At 46.9% G+C, this 13,396-nt stretch overlaps 1 protein-coding gene across 1 annotated transcript in view; it reads left to right on the top strand.

The window, feature by feature from the left end:
• The window catches only part of APCDD1L (APC down-regulated 1 like), a 41,429-nt gene extending 32,450 nt beyond the window's left edge, over positions 1-8,979 (top strand). Inside the window, exons 3-4 of the mRNA XM_056844422.1 lie at positions 1,964-2,522; positions 8,179-8,979. Coding sequence (XP_056700400.1) covers positions 1,964-2,522; positions 8,179-8,949 — 1,330 coding nt within the window. The 3' untranslated portion in view covers positions 8,950-8,979. The remainder of the gene's footprint in view (positions 1-1,963; positions 2,523-8,178) is intronic.
• The last annotated feature ends 4,417 nt before the right edge of the window (positions 8,980-13,396 follow it).

Below are 13,396 nucleotides of genomic sequence, written 5' to 3'. Positions count from 1 at the left end.
CCACCTACTTGCCTAGTCCCTTTAATTTGAGATGCCGGGGATTGAACCTGGGACCTTCTGCATGCCAAGCACATGCTCTACCACTGAGCCACAGGCACTCCCCTATTAGAGCCCCCGCATTCAAAAATAAGGTAGCAAAAATTTCAACAAGATGTGTCATCTAAAGGTATAGCCCTACACTAAAGTTTGCATAATTGTATTCTGTTTGATTTGGATATCACCTTTATATTACATCCTTCCTTGACTTAATTTATACTCCATTTTCTCCCCAGTGAGGACCCAGAGAGGCTTCCAACATTCTCCCCGCCCCCATTTTATCCTTACAGCAACCCTGTGAGGTAGGTTAGGCTGACAGTGTGTGACTGGCCCAACATCCACTCCAAGCACTTCCATAGCAGAGTGGGGATTTGAACCTGGGTCTCCCAAATCCTGGTCCAGCACTCTGACCACTGGCCCACACTGGTAGCATGCATGACGTTAGCTGCTTTTTAAATCCTCCAAGACGCTTGTGAGATATTAGGAGGTCTTGTGCCAGTCACTGGGCTTACGTACATAAAAGATTTGGGTTTATATTCCACTCATCTAAACCCACCACGCTAGTACTTGCTGCATACTGGCACCCTCTTCAATGACAATTAAACTGATTCAGAAGAAGAAGAGTTGGTTTTTATATGCCGACTTTCTCTACCACTTAAGGGAGACTCAAACTGGCTTATAATCGCCTTCCCTTCCCTTCCCCACAACAGACACCCTGTGAGGTAGGTGGGGCTGAGACAGTTCGGAGAGAACTGTGACTAGCCCAAGGTCACCCAGCTGGCTTCATGTGTAGGAGTGGGAAAACAAATCCAGTTCACCAGATTAGCTTCTGCCGCTCATGTGGAGGAGTGGGGAATCAAACCCGGTTCTCTAGATCAGAGTCCACCGCTCCAAATAGCGATTGATTCAAATAGCGAAACGAGTTTATTTGTACCAAAGTAAAATTAAAAGGGTACATGGATTGCTTCTCTTCATTTGCTTTGTCATGGAGTTTGGAGTTTCTTTAGCTCAGAATTCTAGGTGCTGAGGAAGGATCTGTTTGTAGCAAATGGGAAATGCATAAACTATAGTGGGGATCCCATAGTAACCCCCCCATTATGTTGACATTGTTTTTGCAAAAGAAAGACACAGGATGATTTAGTTCATTTTAATGTGCTTCATATTTCAACTGTTTTATTTGTATATTCTTGATCATAGCTATCCATTTTGATTGTGGATGAAAGCCATAATTTTTTCTCCAATTCAGCAATCTGCCAAAATATTTCTGAACATAAGAACATAAGAGAGGCTATGCTGGATCAGACCAAAGTCCATCATGTCCAGCAGTCTGTTCACACAGTGGCCAACCAGGTGCCTCTAGGAAGCCCACAAACAAGACAACTGCAGCAGCACCATCCTGCCTGTGTCCCACAGCACCCGATATAATAGTAATGCACCTCTGATAATAGAGATAATAGGTATGCATCATGACTAGTATTCATTTTGACTAGTAGCCATGGATAGCCCTATCCTCCATTTCCCTCTTAAAGCTTTCCAAGTTGGCAGCCATCACCACATCCTGGGGCAGGGAGTTCCACAATTTAACTATGCATTGTGTGAAGAAATATTTCCTTTTATCAGTTTTGAATCTCTCACCCTCCAGCTTCAGCAGATGACCCTGCATTCTGGTATTATGAGAGAGGGAGAAAAGCTTCTCCCTGTCCACTCTCTCCATACCATACCTAATTTTATAGACCTCTGTCACGTCTCCCCTTAAGCATTCCTTTTGAATCTGTCACTTCCAGGTATTGTTTTTTTCTTACAGCTGACAGGTTTGTTATGAAACTGTGGTCGCTTCATTTAACTTGAGCATCTGCCAGTACACTGTTAGCATGTTCCTATTACAATTGCTGTAGTTGTTAATGAAAACTTCCCTCCCCGCCTCCAGGTGTGAGGTCCGGCCAGGACCAGAATTCCTCACCCGTTCCTATATATTCTACGCCAACCGCCTCTTCAAAGCCTATCAGTTCTACTATCGAGACCCTTCCTGCCGGGACCCCACCTACTCCCTGGTCATCAAAGGCAAAGTCCGGCTCCGCCAGGCCTCCTGGATCACCCGTGGCGCCACGGAAGCTGATTACCATCTTCACAAAGTTGGCATCGCCTTCCATAGCCAGCTGGCCATGCAGGAAACAGTTGCCCGTATCAACCAGACGTCGGGAGAGCAGTGCAGAGGGTTCTTGTCCCCTGGGCGGACTTGGGCGCCAGGTGCCCTCTACGAGCTTCTGAGTGCCAAAGCCGAGCGGGATTGCACAGCCGGCCTGGGCTTTGCCATGCACGAAATGAGCCTGGTACGGGTGGAGAAGTATGAACAGCCCTTGCTGCTCCAGCAAAACCAGGGCAGCAGGGAGGTGGAGGAGCTGTACCTGGGGGACATCCACACGGAGTGGTCGGAGAGGCTCCATTATCGTCCGACAGGATACCAGCGTCCCCTGCAGAATGCCATGGTAAGAGTCTGGCTTGTTTTTAAGGAGCTGCTTTTTTGCCAGCATTGTGTTGGTGGGTAAGAGCAGTGGACGCTATAATCTGGAGAACCAGGTTTGATTCCCCACTCCTCCACATGAGTGGCGGACTCTAATTCGGTGAGCTGGGTTGGTTTCCCCACTCCTCCACATGCAGAGGCTCAGCTAGATTGTATACCGCAGGTCAGAAAACATGGTAATAAGTCCAAGAGGTCACTTCCATGGCTAATGGGTAAGGTGAAGGAAGCAATTAGAGGGGAAAAAAGGCTTCCTTCAGAAACTGGAAGAATTGCCCAAACAAGGCAAACAAAAGCAAACACAAACTTGCTCAAAGGAAATGCAAGCAAACAATTAGAGATGCAAAAAAAGATTTTCAGGGGCATATTGCTAAACACATCAAAACAAACAATAAGGAATTATTTAAGTACATTAGGAGAAGGAAACCAGCTAGGGAAGCAGTTGGACCATTGGATGACAGTGGGAGTAAAGGAACACTAAGGGAGGATAAAGCAATTGCTGAGAAACTAAATGAATTCTTCTCATCTTCACTGTTGAAGATATAGGGCAGATTCCTTCTCCTGAACAGAGGTTTTGGGGAGGAAAGAATGAGGAACTGGGGCAAATAATGAAAGGGCAACTTGGCCTCCCAGTGCCACCCTGTGTGCACCCTGAAATTCTGGCCTTATCATGGGGGTCGAAGTGGGAAGCAGCACTCAGAGGGTGGAATCAATCAAAATGAGTCTCCCCCACTTCCATGAGCAGCAGCAGCAGAAGAAGAGTTGGTTTTTGTATGCCGACTTTCTCTACCACTTAAGGAAGAATCAAACCGGCTTACAATCACCTTCCCTCCCCCTCCCCGCAATCGACACACTGTGAGGTAGGTGGGGCTGAGAGAGCTCTAAGAGAACTGTGACTAGCCCAAGGTCACCCAGCTGGCTTCATGTGTAGGAGCAGGGAAACAAATCCAGTTCACCAGATTAGCATCCGCCACTCATGTGGAGGAGTGGGAAATCAAACTCTGTTTTCCAGACCAGAGTCTGCCACACCAAACCACTGCTCTTAACCACTACACTACACTGGCCTTCCGCCAACAGAACGGCAGCCTAGGATCCAAGACCTTATCTTTAAGGGCCACATGACCTCACTGCCAGCCTCGCAATGTCCGGCTCTTTCCCTTCCTCTGTTAACCTGACTCTTCCGTCTTCTCTGAGCTCAGCCCTGGTGAAATCCTTGTGCATAAGGCAAAGTGTGGGGCACACAAGCTTGGTTTCTCTCACAGCCAATTACAAAGCAGCATGTCCAGAGGTGGGGATTGAAATACTTCCTGCTTTGTTGGAGCTCTTTCTGAGCACAAGAAAGGCTTTTTAAAATTGAGGCTTGGATTTCTCCCCCCCCCCTTTCAGATTGCTCCTTTTTTCATTGTTCTTAAAATGCTTTTTTATGTGACAATTGGGTTTGGAGGGGGGATTTTCTCTCGCAGTAAGCACTACAAATAAGCCAATTACAAAGCAGCATTTAAAGGGGCGGGGACTTGATTTGAGCTTGGAGACTGCTGGTGCATAGACTCCCAACAGGAAAGTGTGGTGTGGGTCCAGCCAGCAACAAACCTCAGGTAAAACTCCCATGCATAAATGACCTAAGATGAGATGACATACTAAATGTTCTCAAAAATTCTCTATCCATCCATAAACTAAATAAAAAGATGAGATTTCTAGGGGAAACTCACTGGTTTTTCTAAAGAACCCCTAGAAGTGGCTGCTCTCGAACTGTTGACATTGGGCTGTGACTACATTGTTTGTGTGTTTTGGGGACGAATAGGGGCTCATCTATAGCATCTTGGGGGTGCAGAAATCATTCTGTTCCTGGAACACACTGCAAATAGACTTTAGGCCTGAAGTTAAATGCATTTGCTAATTTTATTGGGGCATAAATCCATCTTTCCCAGCAATCTGGCTATAGGCGTGGCAATTCCTGATATCTCAAGAGAAGAGAGGGAAACTCCTTGGGTGTTACAGGAAAAGTTGCATTTTAAAAAGGCAATACTCCAAAGAACTTACATGGGAGGCAGGCCCAGTAAGCATCATCTGAGCCCCTGTTTGTGCAAGATTGTTCACGAGTTCATGTAAAATGCAAGGAAAGTGAACGTTTATCCAATAAGTCATTAACCTACAGCTGTGGAGTAGTACCGGAGGAAATCAGCCGGCCGGGGGTACACAGAGACTCGACTTTCCATTCAGTCAAAATGTGATTACACAGCCAGCCTTGGTTCCCCCCCCCCCTTTTCTGGTTTTGTCAGCAGCTTGGTTTCTTTCCCGGAGTGTATTTTTATCAAAATCATAACTAATCAATGTAGAAATGCGATGGAATTGCGAGATAGCTCAAGCAAACAACAGCAGAAAAAATGCTTATGACTGTAACCAGATGAGAACTGGAATGAAGGCAAATGAAACACTTGTCAAAAGGACAAAGAGGGGGGTGGGCGGAAAGCCCTGTTTTCCTCCCGTGCAATATTGCTGGAATTGGGATTCTAGAAAAAGAGAACACAAATGACAAACCTCTGGGAAATATGCTCCGATTGGCATAAAGCTGAGTTATCGTGGGCCAAAACCATATACATATGAGCAAAACCAGATGGTAAACAGAAATGCTTTCTAAAATTAATTTAAAACCACGCGATGGTGCACTGAAATACACTGACTTCACTACCACAGTGTAATTAATCAGCTAACAGCTCCGCACAGCTTGTTACCCGCAGATGATGTCACTGCTTGCAGATAATTAGACACTGACAGTCGTATCCTTCAAAATAACTTCACGCGACACAGAGACTCTTGGCCCCACGTTTTTTTGCTCGGCTTAGAAGCCAGACGTTCCTTTTGATTGCCACCGGCCCTATCTTTCCTCCAAATCCTCTTGGATACACGGAGAACTTGAGAGAGGCCTCCGGCCCATCTCTCCCTTCATTCCAGGGTTCAGGAGGAGCTCAGAAGCAGTGTAAGACGATAGGGACTAGAAACTTTTAAGAAACCAAAGAAGTCCTAAAACTGAGATACTCAGGAAGTGAACTTATTTGCATGTTCTCACTGCTTTTATTTAAATATATTTATTTTATACCATCAGAAGGAGATTGAGACTGGGAAGGGCAGCCACGAAGGAGCTAGAAAAGATTCTGAAGTGTAAGGATGTGTCACTGGCCACCAAGATCAAGTTAATTCATAGTATTCCCTATTACTATGTATGGGTGAGAAAGCTGGACAATGAAAAAAGCTGATAGGAAAGTGTTACGGATATCCTGGACCACCCCAAAAAATAAAACAGTAGATTCCTGTGAAATGTGGTGTTGGAGGAGAGTGTTACGGATACCCTGGACTGCCCAAAGAAACAAAACAGTGGGTTATAGATCAAATCAAGCCTGAACTGACCCTAGAAGCTAAAATGACTAAACTGAGGGTGTCGTATTTTGGTCACATTATGAAAAGACAAGAGTCAGTGGAAAAGACATGCTAGGAAAAGGTGAGGGCAGCAGGAAAAGAGGAACACCCAGCAAGAGATGGATTGACTCTGTAAAGGAAGCCACGGCCCTCAATTTGCAAGACCTGAGCAAGGCTATTGAAGATAGGACGTTTTGGAGGACATTGATTCATAGGGTCGCCATGAATCGAAAGTGACTTGACAGCACTTAACACACACATTAAAACATTTATATCCTGCCTTTCCTTGTGGTTCAAGGGTTGAATACTTACATACCACCTTTCTTCACACCTAGCCCATCCAATCTGCACTTTTCTTGTGCTCCTATAGAACTTATTTAAATATTTACACCCTGCTTTTCTTTCTAATGGGGATCCAGAGTGAGTAGCAGTTTTGCTTCTGTTTTGGGTTCGATTCCCCACTCCTCCACATGAACCTTGGGCCAGTCACAGTTCTCTCCAAGCTCTCTCAGCCTCACCTACATCACAAGGTGTCTGTTGTGGGAAGAGGAAGGGAAGACGATTGTAAGCCGGTTTAAGACTCCTTAAAGTTAGAGAAAATCGGGGTATAAAAACCAACTCTTCTCCTTCTTATCCTGACAACCACTTCCTGTGATGTAGATAAGGTGGAGCGGGAATGAATGGTCCGTGCTCACCCACTGAGCCATCATGGCAGAGTGGGGATTCGAACCTGGGTCTCCCAGATCTTAGTCTGGCTTTCTACCTACTACACCACACTGGCATACACACAGCCTGGGGAATAGCCATGAAAATGAGCTGGGTTGCTCCAGTGGCGGGTGTGGGTCGCAGCCATCCTGTGACAGCTTCCACCCCCTCTTGGCTGTGCTGAAGGACCTCTTTGATTCCCCCTAAATCTGTATCTGTTTGGAAGCAAAGACCAATCTCAGGAAATTATCTTCCATTATTAAAGTATTTCCTGCTTACAAAGAATGTACGTATTTCTCTAACTGCTGGGGATATTTAGTTATATCGCACTGTGTACCATCAACACTCCTCAGAGTGACAGTTGTGGTGAGGTGATTTGAAAGCGGCCGCGTTGCTGCAGACTTCAATCAGCGTGTGCCTGGATTGCCCACCGAGCTGCTAACTGCGGAGTTACTTAAATCTCCTTCCCGTACAAACATTCCCCTCACGAGTGGCTGGCATCTCTCAAAAGCCGACCATATGTGGCGACGCTGGCTTAGGAAAACAGATTCAGTTCACTGTAAATTGCACGTTGCCCCTTTCTATAAGTAGTGCTGGAACAACTTATAACACTGAGCAGGAACGTTTGGGGCTGCTTCAAATACCTAATCAGTTGTGTTTCCTTCCAGTGTTTTGTCAGGCCGGCAGCTGTGTATATTGCTTTCCCGTTAAATGAGAGAATAGCTCCTCATGGTGGGGGGAAGAGGAAAGCGCTGCCGTCGGGTGGCTTTTCATGGACCGCTAAAGAAACAGCAGGACTTTTGGTTTCAAAAATTATGTTATCCTTGCCTTGTGGGAAAATGAGTTTAGATAACCCCAAAACACAGCTTCATCTATTCTAAAATTTTCTCACTGAACATTTTCAGAATTCATCATAGCCTAGCAGAAATGGCTGGAGTAGCAGAGCGTTTGCTTTGCGTGCGGAAGATCCCAAGTTCAATCCCTGGTATCTCCAGTTATGTGATTTGATGTGAAAGACCTTCAGTAGAGACCTTGGAGAGCTGCTGCCGCTCAGAGTAGACAATAAGAACATAAGAAGAGCCCTGCTGGATAGGACCAATGGTCCATCTAGTCCAGCATCCTGTTTCATATAGTGGCTAGCCTGTTCCTCTGGAGGGCCAACAACATGGCACATAGGCCGACACCTTCCCCTGATGTTGCAACTTGGCAGTAGTATTCAGAGATTTACTGCCTCTGAATGTGGAGCCAGCGTGGTGTAGTGGTTAAGAGTGGAGTGGTGGACTCTGATCTGGAGAACCGGGTTTGATCCCCACTCCTCCACATGAGCGGCGGAGGCTAATCTGGTGAACCGGGTTGGTTTCCCCACTCCTACACATGAAGCCAGCTGGGTGACCTTGGGCTAGTCAGTCGGCATATAAAAAACAACTCCTCTTCTTCTTCTTGGTTGTTGGTAAAGTTGGAATGACTCTGTCCGTCATAATTCCCTTTCTCCTTCCTTCCAACAGCACCACGTCCATCCTTGCCCTGCTTGTGGGATTATATACCGAGCGGACGAGCATCACCCACCCATACTGCCAGTCAGGCCTGAGTTCCCGATGCTGCTAAGCGGGCGCTGGGTGAGTGCGCGGTGTGAGGTACGGCCGGCGGTGCTTTTCCTCACGAGGTACTTCACCTTCCACGGCAGCAACCGCACCTGGGAAGGGTCCTATTATCACTACTCTGACCCTCTCTGCAAACAGCCGACTTTCACGGTGTACGCCTCAGGCCACTATACTGAGGGAGGCCCGTCCCTCATCGTGAGAGGAGGCACAGAGCTGGTGTTCAAGGTGACCCACGCTCGGGTTACACCAATGGATCAGGTAACCGTAGCGATGCTGAACTCCTCGGACTTTGGAAGCTGTGGGGAGCCCGGCTCTTGGAGCGTCGGGAGAGAGTTGGATGTGACTCATACGAACGGATGCGCGGCCCTGGGCATCAGACTCCCACACACAGAGTACGAACTCTTCAGAATTGAGCAGGATGCAAAAGACCGTAGCTTGCTGTTCATCGGCGAGAGACCAACGGACGGATCCAGTCCCAACACACCCAGCAAACGGCCCACCTCTTACCAGTCGCCACTCACGCAGTGTGCTGGGTCCTCCGGCACCTTTTTGAGACACATTAAGCCAAACTACCTGGGAAGATTAGATTACTCCCTTGACAACGCAGTGCTAAATCCGCAGCCCAGGGCACTGCTGCTGGCATTTCTAGCCCTGTTGCTCGTCAGGTGGGACTAAAACTCTTGACATTTTTGGTCAGGGGCTGCCCGGAATCTAGCCAGCCTTAAATGTCCTCTTCAGCAGGAGCACATCTGGAATCGGTTTCATTTTGTGCCTTACAGATACATGTAGTTTTGTGTTCTTTGCTTAATGATGAGCCACGCCCAAAGGGTTGGGGATTTCTTCCTTCACCCCCATTCATACGTGCCTGGGTATGGACAGGCAACTCTGAACCAGTATTCGTGGTTCCTTAACCAGTTTTTTTAATAGGCGACTTCAATTGTACTAAACCAGGGGTCCCCAGCCTCTTTGAGCCTGCAGGCACTTTTGGCATTCTGTCACAGTGTGGTGGGCACAACCACAAAATAGATGCCGCAGGAAGTGGAGCCAGCCATAAAATGGCCGCTGCTGCTTAACTTCAGTCACACATGAAGATCCTTGTGCTGCGGTGGCAGCTGCTGCTGAGTGACATTTTAAAAAATCTGCACAGCCAATCAAATGTCCAGTGGCCAAATCAGAAGCCTTGTTGGGCAAAAGTCCCACTTGGCCCTGCCCACTTCGTAAAAACACTTGGTGGGCACCAGGAAAGGTGTCAGCAGGTGCCACGTTAGGGACCCCAGTACTAAACACACATGCACCTTGCCTGTTCCTTCAGTGCCAAGATAGACCTGAGAACATTTTTCCTGCCTAAAAAACACACACCCTACAATACCAAGGAACAGTTCTGCTTTCACAAGATAATTTACCATTTGGGATTCATTCTGCTCTCTGAGAAGGACGTTAGTTACCCAGTTATATGCATATCCAGCACAGTGATATACAGAACTAGCAAGGGTACTGTTGGAAGTGAAATCCCCTGGTATCTAGCTTCCATGATAGGGTATATGTGGAAATACTGGGGGATGTACCCAAAAAAAGATCACTCTTCTCACCCCACTTGGTGGGCACCCTACTTCGGTTTATGAAAAACTTTCATTCATTTTGATCTGCTTGTGTGATTCCTGGGGGCAGCAAGTGTCGTACTTCACAGATCTTGGCCTGCCTTGAGAAAGCAGAACACAGTTTGGTTTTAGAATACTGAAAAACCAAATAGATTGGAGCCATGGTAGTAATATTCCTGATTCTCCATACCATGATTAAGAGAATTGGGAGAATGCCGCAGGCTTTCGGGTTGTCGTTGCCCACATGCTTTCAGCAAAACATAGTTTGCCATTATGGCCTTACTAAATAAATTATGGTTTGCATGCATGCCAGAAGAGGAAAAAGGAAGCAAGCACAGGGGAGGGGAGACACAAACTGTAAAATCAAGAGAACCACAACAAAGTTTGTGATTGGTTTTTGTAGGTTATCCGGGCTGTGTGACCGTGGTCTTGGTATTTTCTTTCCTGACGTTTCGCCAGCAGCTGTGGCAGGCATCTTCAGAGGAGTAACACTGAAGGACAGTGTCCTTCGCCAGCAGCTGTGGCAGGCATCTTCAGAGGAGTAACACTGAAGGACAGTGTCTCTCAGTGTCAAGTGTGTAGGAAGAGTTATATATAGTCCTTCAGTGTTACTCCTCTGAAGGTGCCTGCCACAGCTGCTGGCGAAACGTCAGGAAAGAAAATACCAAGACCACGGTCACACAGCCCGGATAACCTACAAGAACCAATGAACTCTGACCGTGAAAGCCTTCGACAATATTTTAAAGTCTGTGATCTTCCCCTATTGCCTAGAATTCATAGGACTGTCCTCAAGGGACGTTGGACAGCTTTTTTGCTACAATGATGAGAATTCCCACTTCCCTCTGAAAAAGAGCATGATTAGGAAGAATTTTCTAACAATTAGAGCGGTTCCTCAGTGGAACAGGCTTCCTCAGGAGGTGGTGGGCTCTCCTTCCCTGGAGGTTTTAAAGCTGAGGCTAGATGGCCATCTGTCAGCAATGCTGATTCTATGAACTTGGGCAGCTCATGAGAGGGAGGGCATCTTGGCCAACTTCTGGGCATGGAGTAGGGGTCACTGGGGGTGTGGGGGGAGGCAGTTGTGAATTTCCTGCATTGTCCAGGGGGTTGGACTAGATGACCGTGGTGGTCTCTTCCAACTCTATGATTCTAATCCTCAGTGATGCTTGAAAAGCTAGTCGAAAATCTGCTTAAAAGATAAGGATATCCACCACTCCCCTTTTTTCTGTTTTGTTAGTGCCCACTATTTCAGCTAGGTCCACGTTCGTCACACTCACGCTCCGTAACCCCCTGGCTGGCAGGCAGCTGGCCAGTCACAATTCATAGCAGATGGCCTACGTTTGCTTGGGTTCGTCACCTCTTTTAGAGTCTCCAGACATTACCAAGTGATGGGTTGGGTCTAGGATCCCCACCCTGTGTCCTGTGAAACAATTACACGGGCGTTGTGGGTTCCTCTCAGTTCCTGTGCATGTGGTGGGGGCCATGGCTCAGTGTTAGAGCATCTGCTTGGCATGCAGAAGGTCCCACGTTCAATCCCTGGCATCTCCAGTTAGAGGGACCAGGCAAGTAGGTGATGTGAAAGACCCCTGCCTGAGACCCTGGAGAGCCGCTGCCGGTCTGAGCAGACAATACGGACTTTGATGGACCGAGGGTCTGATTCAGTATAAGGCAGCTTCATGCGGTGGCCCAGGTCATATAGTAACTGCAGGATGTGTGGAGAAGGAGCTTCGTTCTTGTCCCTTGCTCCATTTTTCTGACCTGAAATTATCTGGGGATGGGTAGCGTGCATTGTTTCGCCTGTAATGTTTCGCCTGCAAGCCAAATTATGCATTATCAAGGCAGCAGTTTTCTGTTTGAGAACCCTTATTCCGGAGCCACCTATTGGTAAGCAGGAAAAATGCTCTGAAGGACATAATTTTTACATCCCATGTCTTCCTGCTTCACCCAGGCAACCCATCCCCGGTGTTTCTACTGGTACCAGTAATCTCTTAATAAAACACCCAATTGAGTTAACTCTGGGACTCACTGCTCCTGGCAAAGGAGGAAAAAAAATGCCATGTTTGTTATTTCTTGTTTTCTCATCATAATTTCCAAAACAATCTGGCAGGGAGTTGCAGGGTAAACAATAGCTATCCCATTTTACGAAATGTCTTGGAAAAGGAGAGGTTACAATGAGGGGCCGGGTGCTTTATTTAAAGGGCAAGCTGGTGACGTTCCTTTAACCTCAGGACAGCATATGGAAAATGACAATCTAAAACCCATGGCTCTCTTTCTGGCTGTCAGGAAAGGCAGGAAATCTTTGAGGAAGGTCTCCAAACACAAACGTTTTCTTGCCTACACAGGGATTTCAAAAAGAAATCAGCTATGCAATTCTCACGATTGACACAGTATATTTTCAAGTCTGGCTAATATGTAGATAATTGCAGGGTGCTCTAGAAGATACTGGTGGGGAGTTCTGCTTTAAGAATGGAATCCAATGTACTGCTTATCCCAATGTACAATTTTTTAAAACAAAAAAAATGTATTACAGCATGCTACTTTTTCCCCCTACACAGTGAACATTTTAAAAAACATGTACATAAACAGCTACTCATCTTCTTGTAATAGGGCTGTGTTTCATTGTAAGCTGGGGCACAATTGAAGAAGAAGAGTTGGCTTTCTTATGCCAACTTTCTCTACCACTTAAGGAAGACTCACACCGGCTTACAATCACCTTCCCTTCCCCTCCCCACAACAGACACCCTGTGAGGTAGGTGGGGCTGAGAGAGCTGTGACTAGCTCAAGGTCACCCAGCTGGCTTCATGTGTAGGCATGGGGAAACCAACCCAGTTCACCAGATTAGCCTCCACTGCTCATGTGGAGGAGTGGGGAATCAAACTAATCTGGAGAACCGAGTTTGATTCCCCACTCCTCCACATGAGCAGCGGATTCTAATCTGGTGAACCGGGTTGGTTTCCCCCATTTCTATACATGAAGCCTGCTGGGTGACCTTGGGCCGGTCATAGTTCTCTCTGACCTCTCTCAGCCCCAAACTGCCTCACAGGGTGTCTGTTGTGGGGAGAGGAAGAGAAGGAGATTTTAAGCTGGTTTGATTCTCCTTAAAAGGTAGAGAAAATCTGCATATAAAACCCAAATCTTCTATTGGGGAGGGTCTAGACCGCAGTTCCTCCTGGAGGAATCTTGAAGGCAGCTGTGAAAAACAAGATGCTAGGCTAGATGGGACCTCTGATCTGACTCAGGGGAGCTCTTTCATCAAGGATACCATGGCTCATAACAAAAGCCAGCTACTGAGTTTGCTCTCAAAATGAGACCCAATAAAAGGCAATCCACCCCTCTCCCCAATTTTATGTCATTTTTTAGCATGAACACATGAAGCTGCCTTATACTGAATCAGACCCTTGGTCCATCAAAGTTGGTATTGTCTACTCAGACCGGCAGCAGCTTTCCAGGGTCTCTGGCAGAGGTCTTTCACGTCACTTACCTGCCTAGTACCTATAACTGGAGATGCCAGGGATTGAACCTGAGAC

Source organism: Euleptes europaea, chromosome 2, assembly GCF_029931775.1.
Source record: "Euleptes europaea isolate rEulEur1 chromosome 2, rEulEur1.hap1, whole genome shotgun sequence".
In the NCBI taxonomy this organism is placed as follows: Eukaryota; Metazoa; Chordata; class Lepidosauria; order Squamata; family Sphaerodactylidae; genus Euleptes; species Euleptes europaea.
This window is presented reverse-complemented; position numbering and strand designations above follow the sequence as displayed.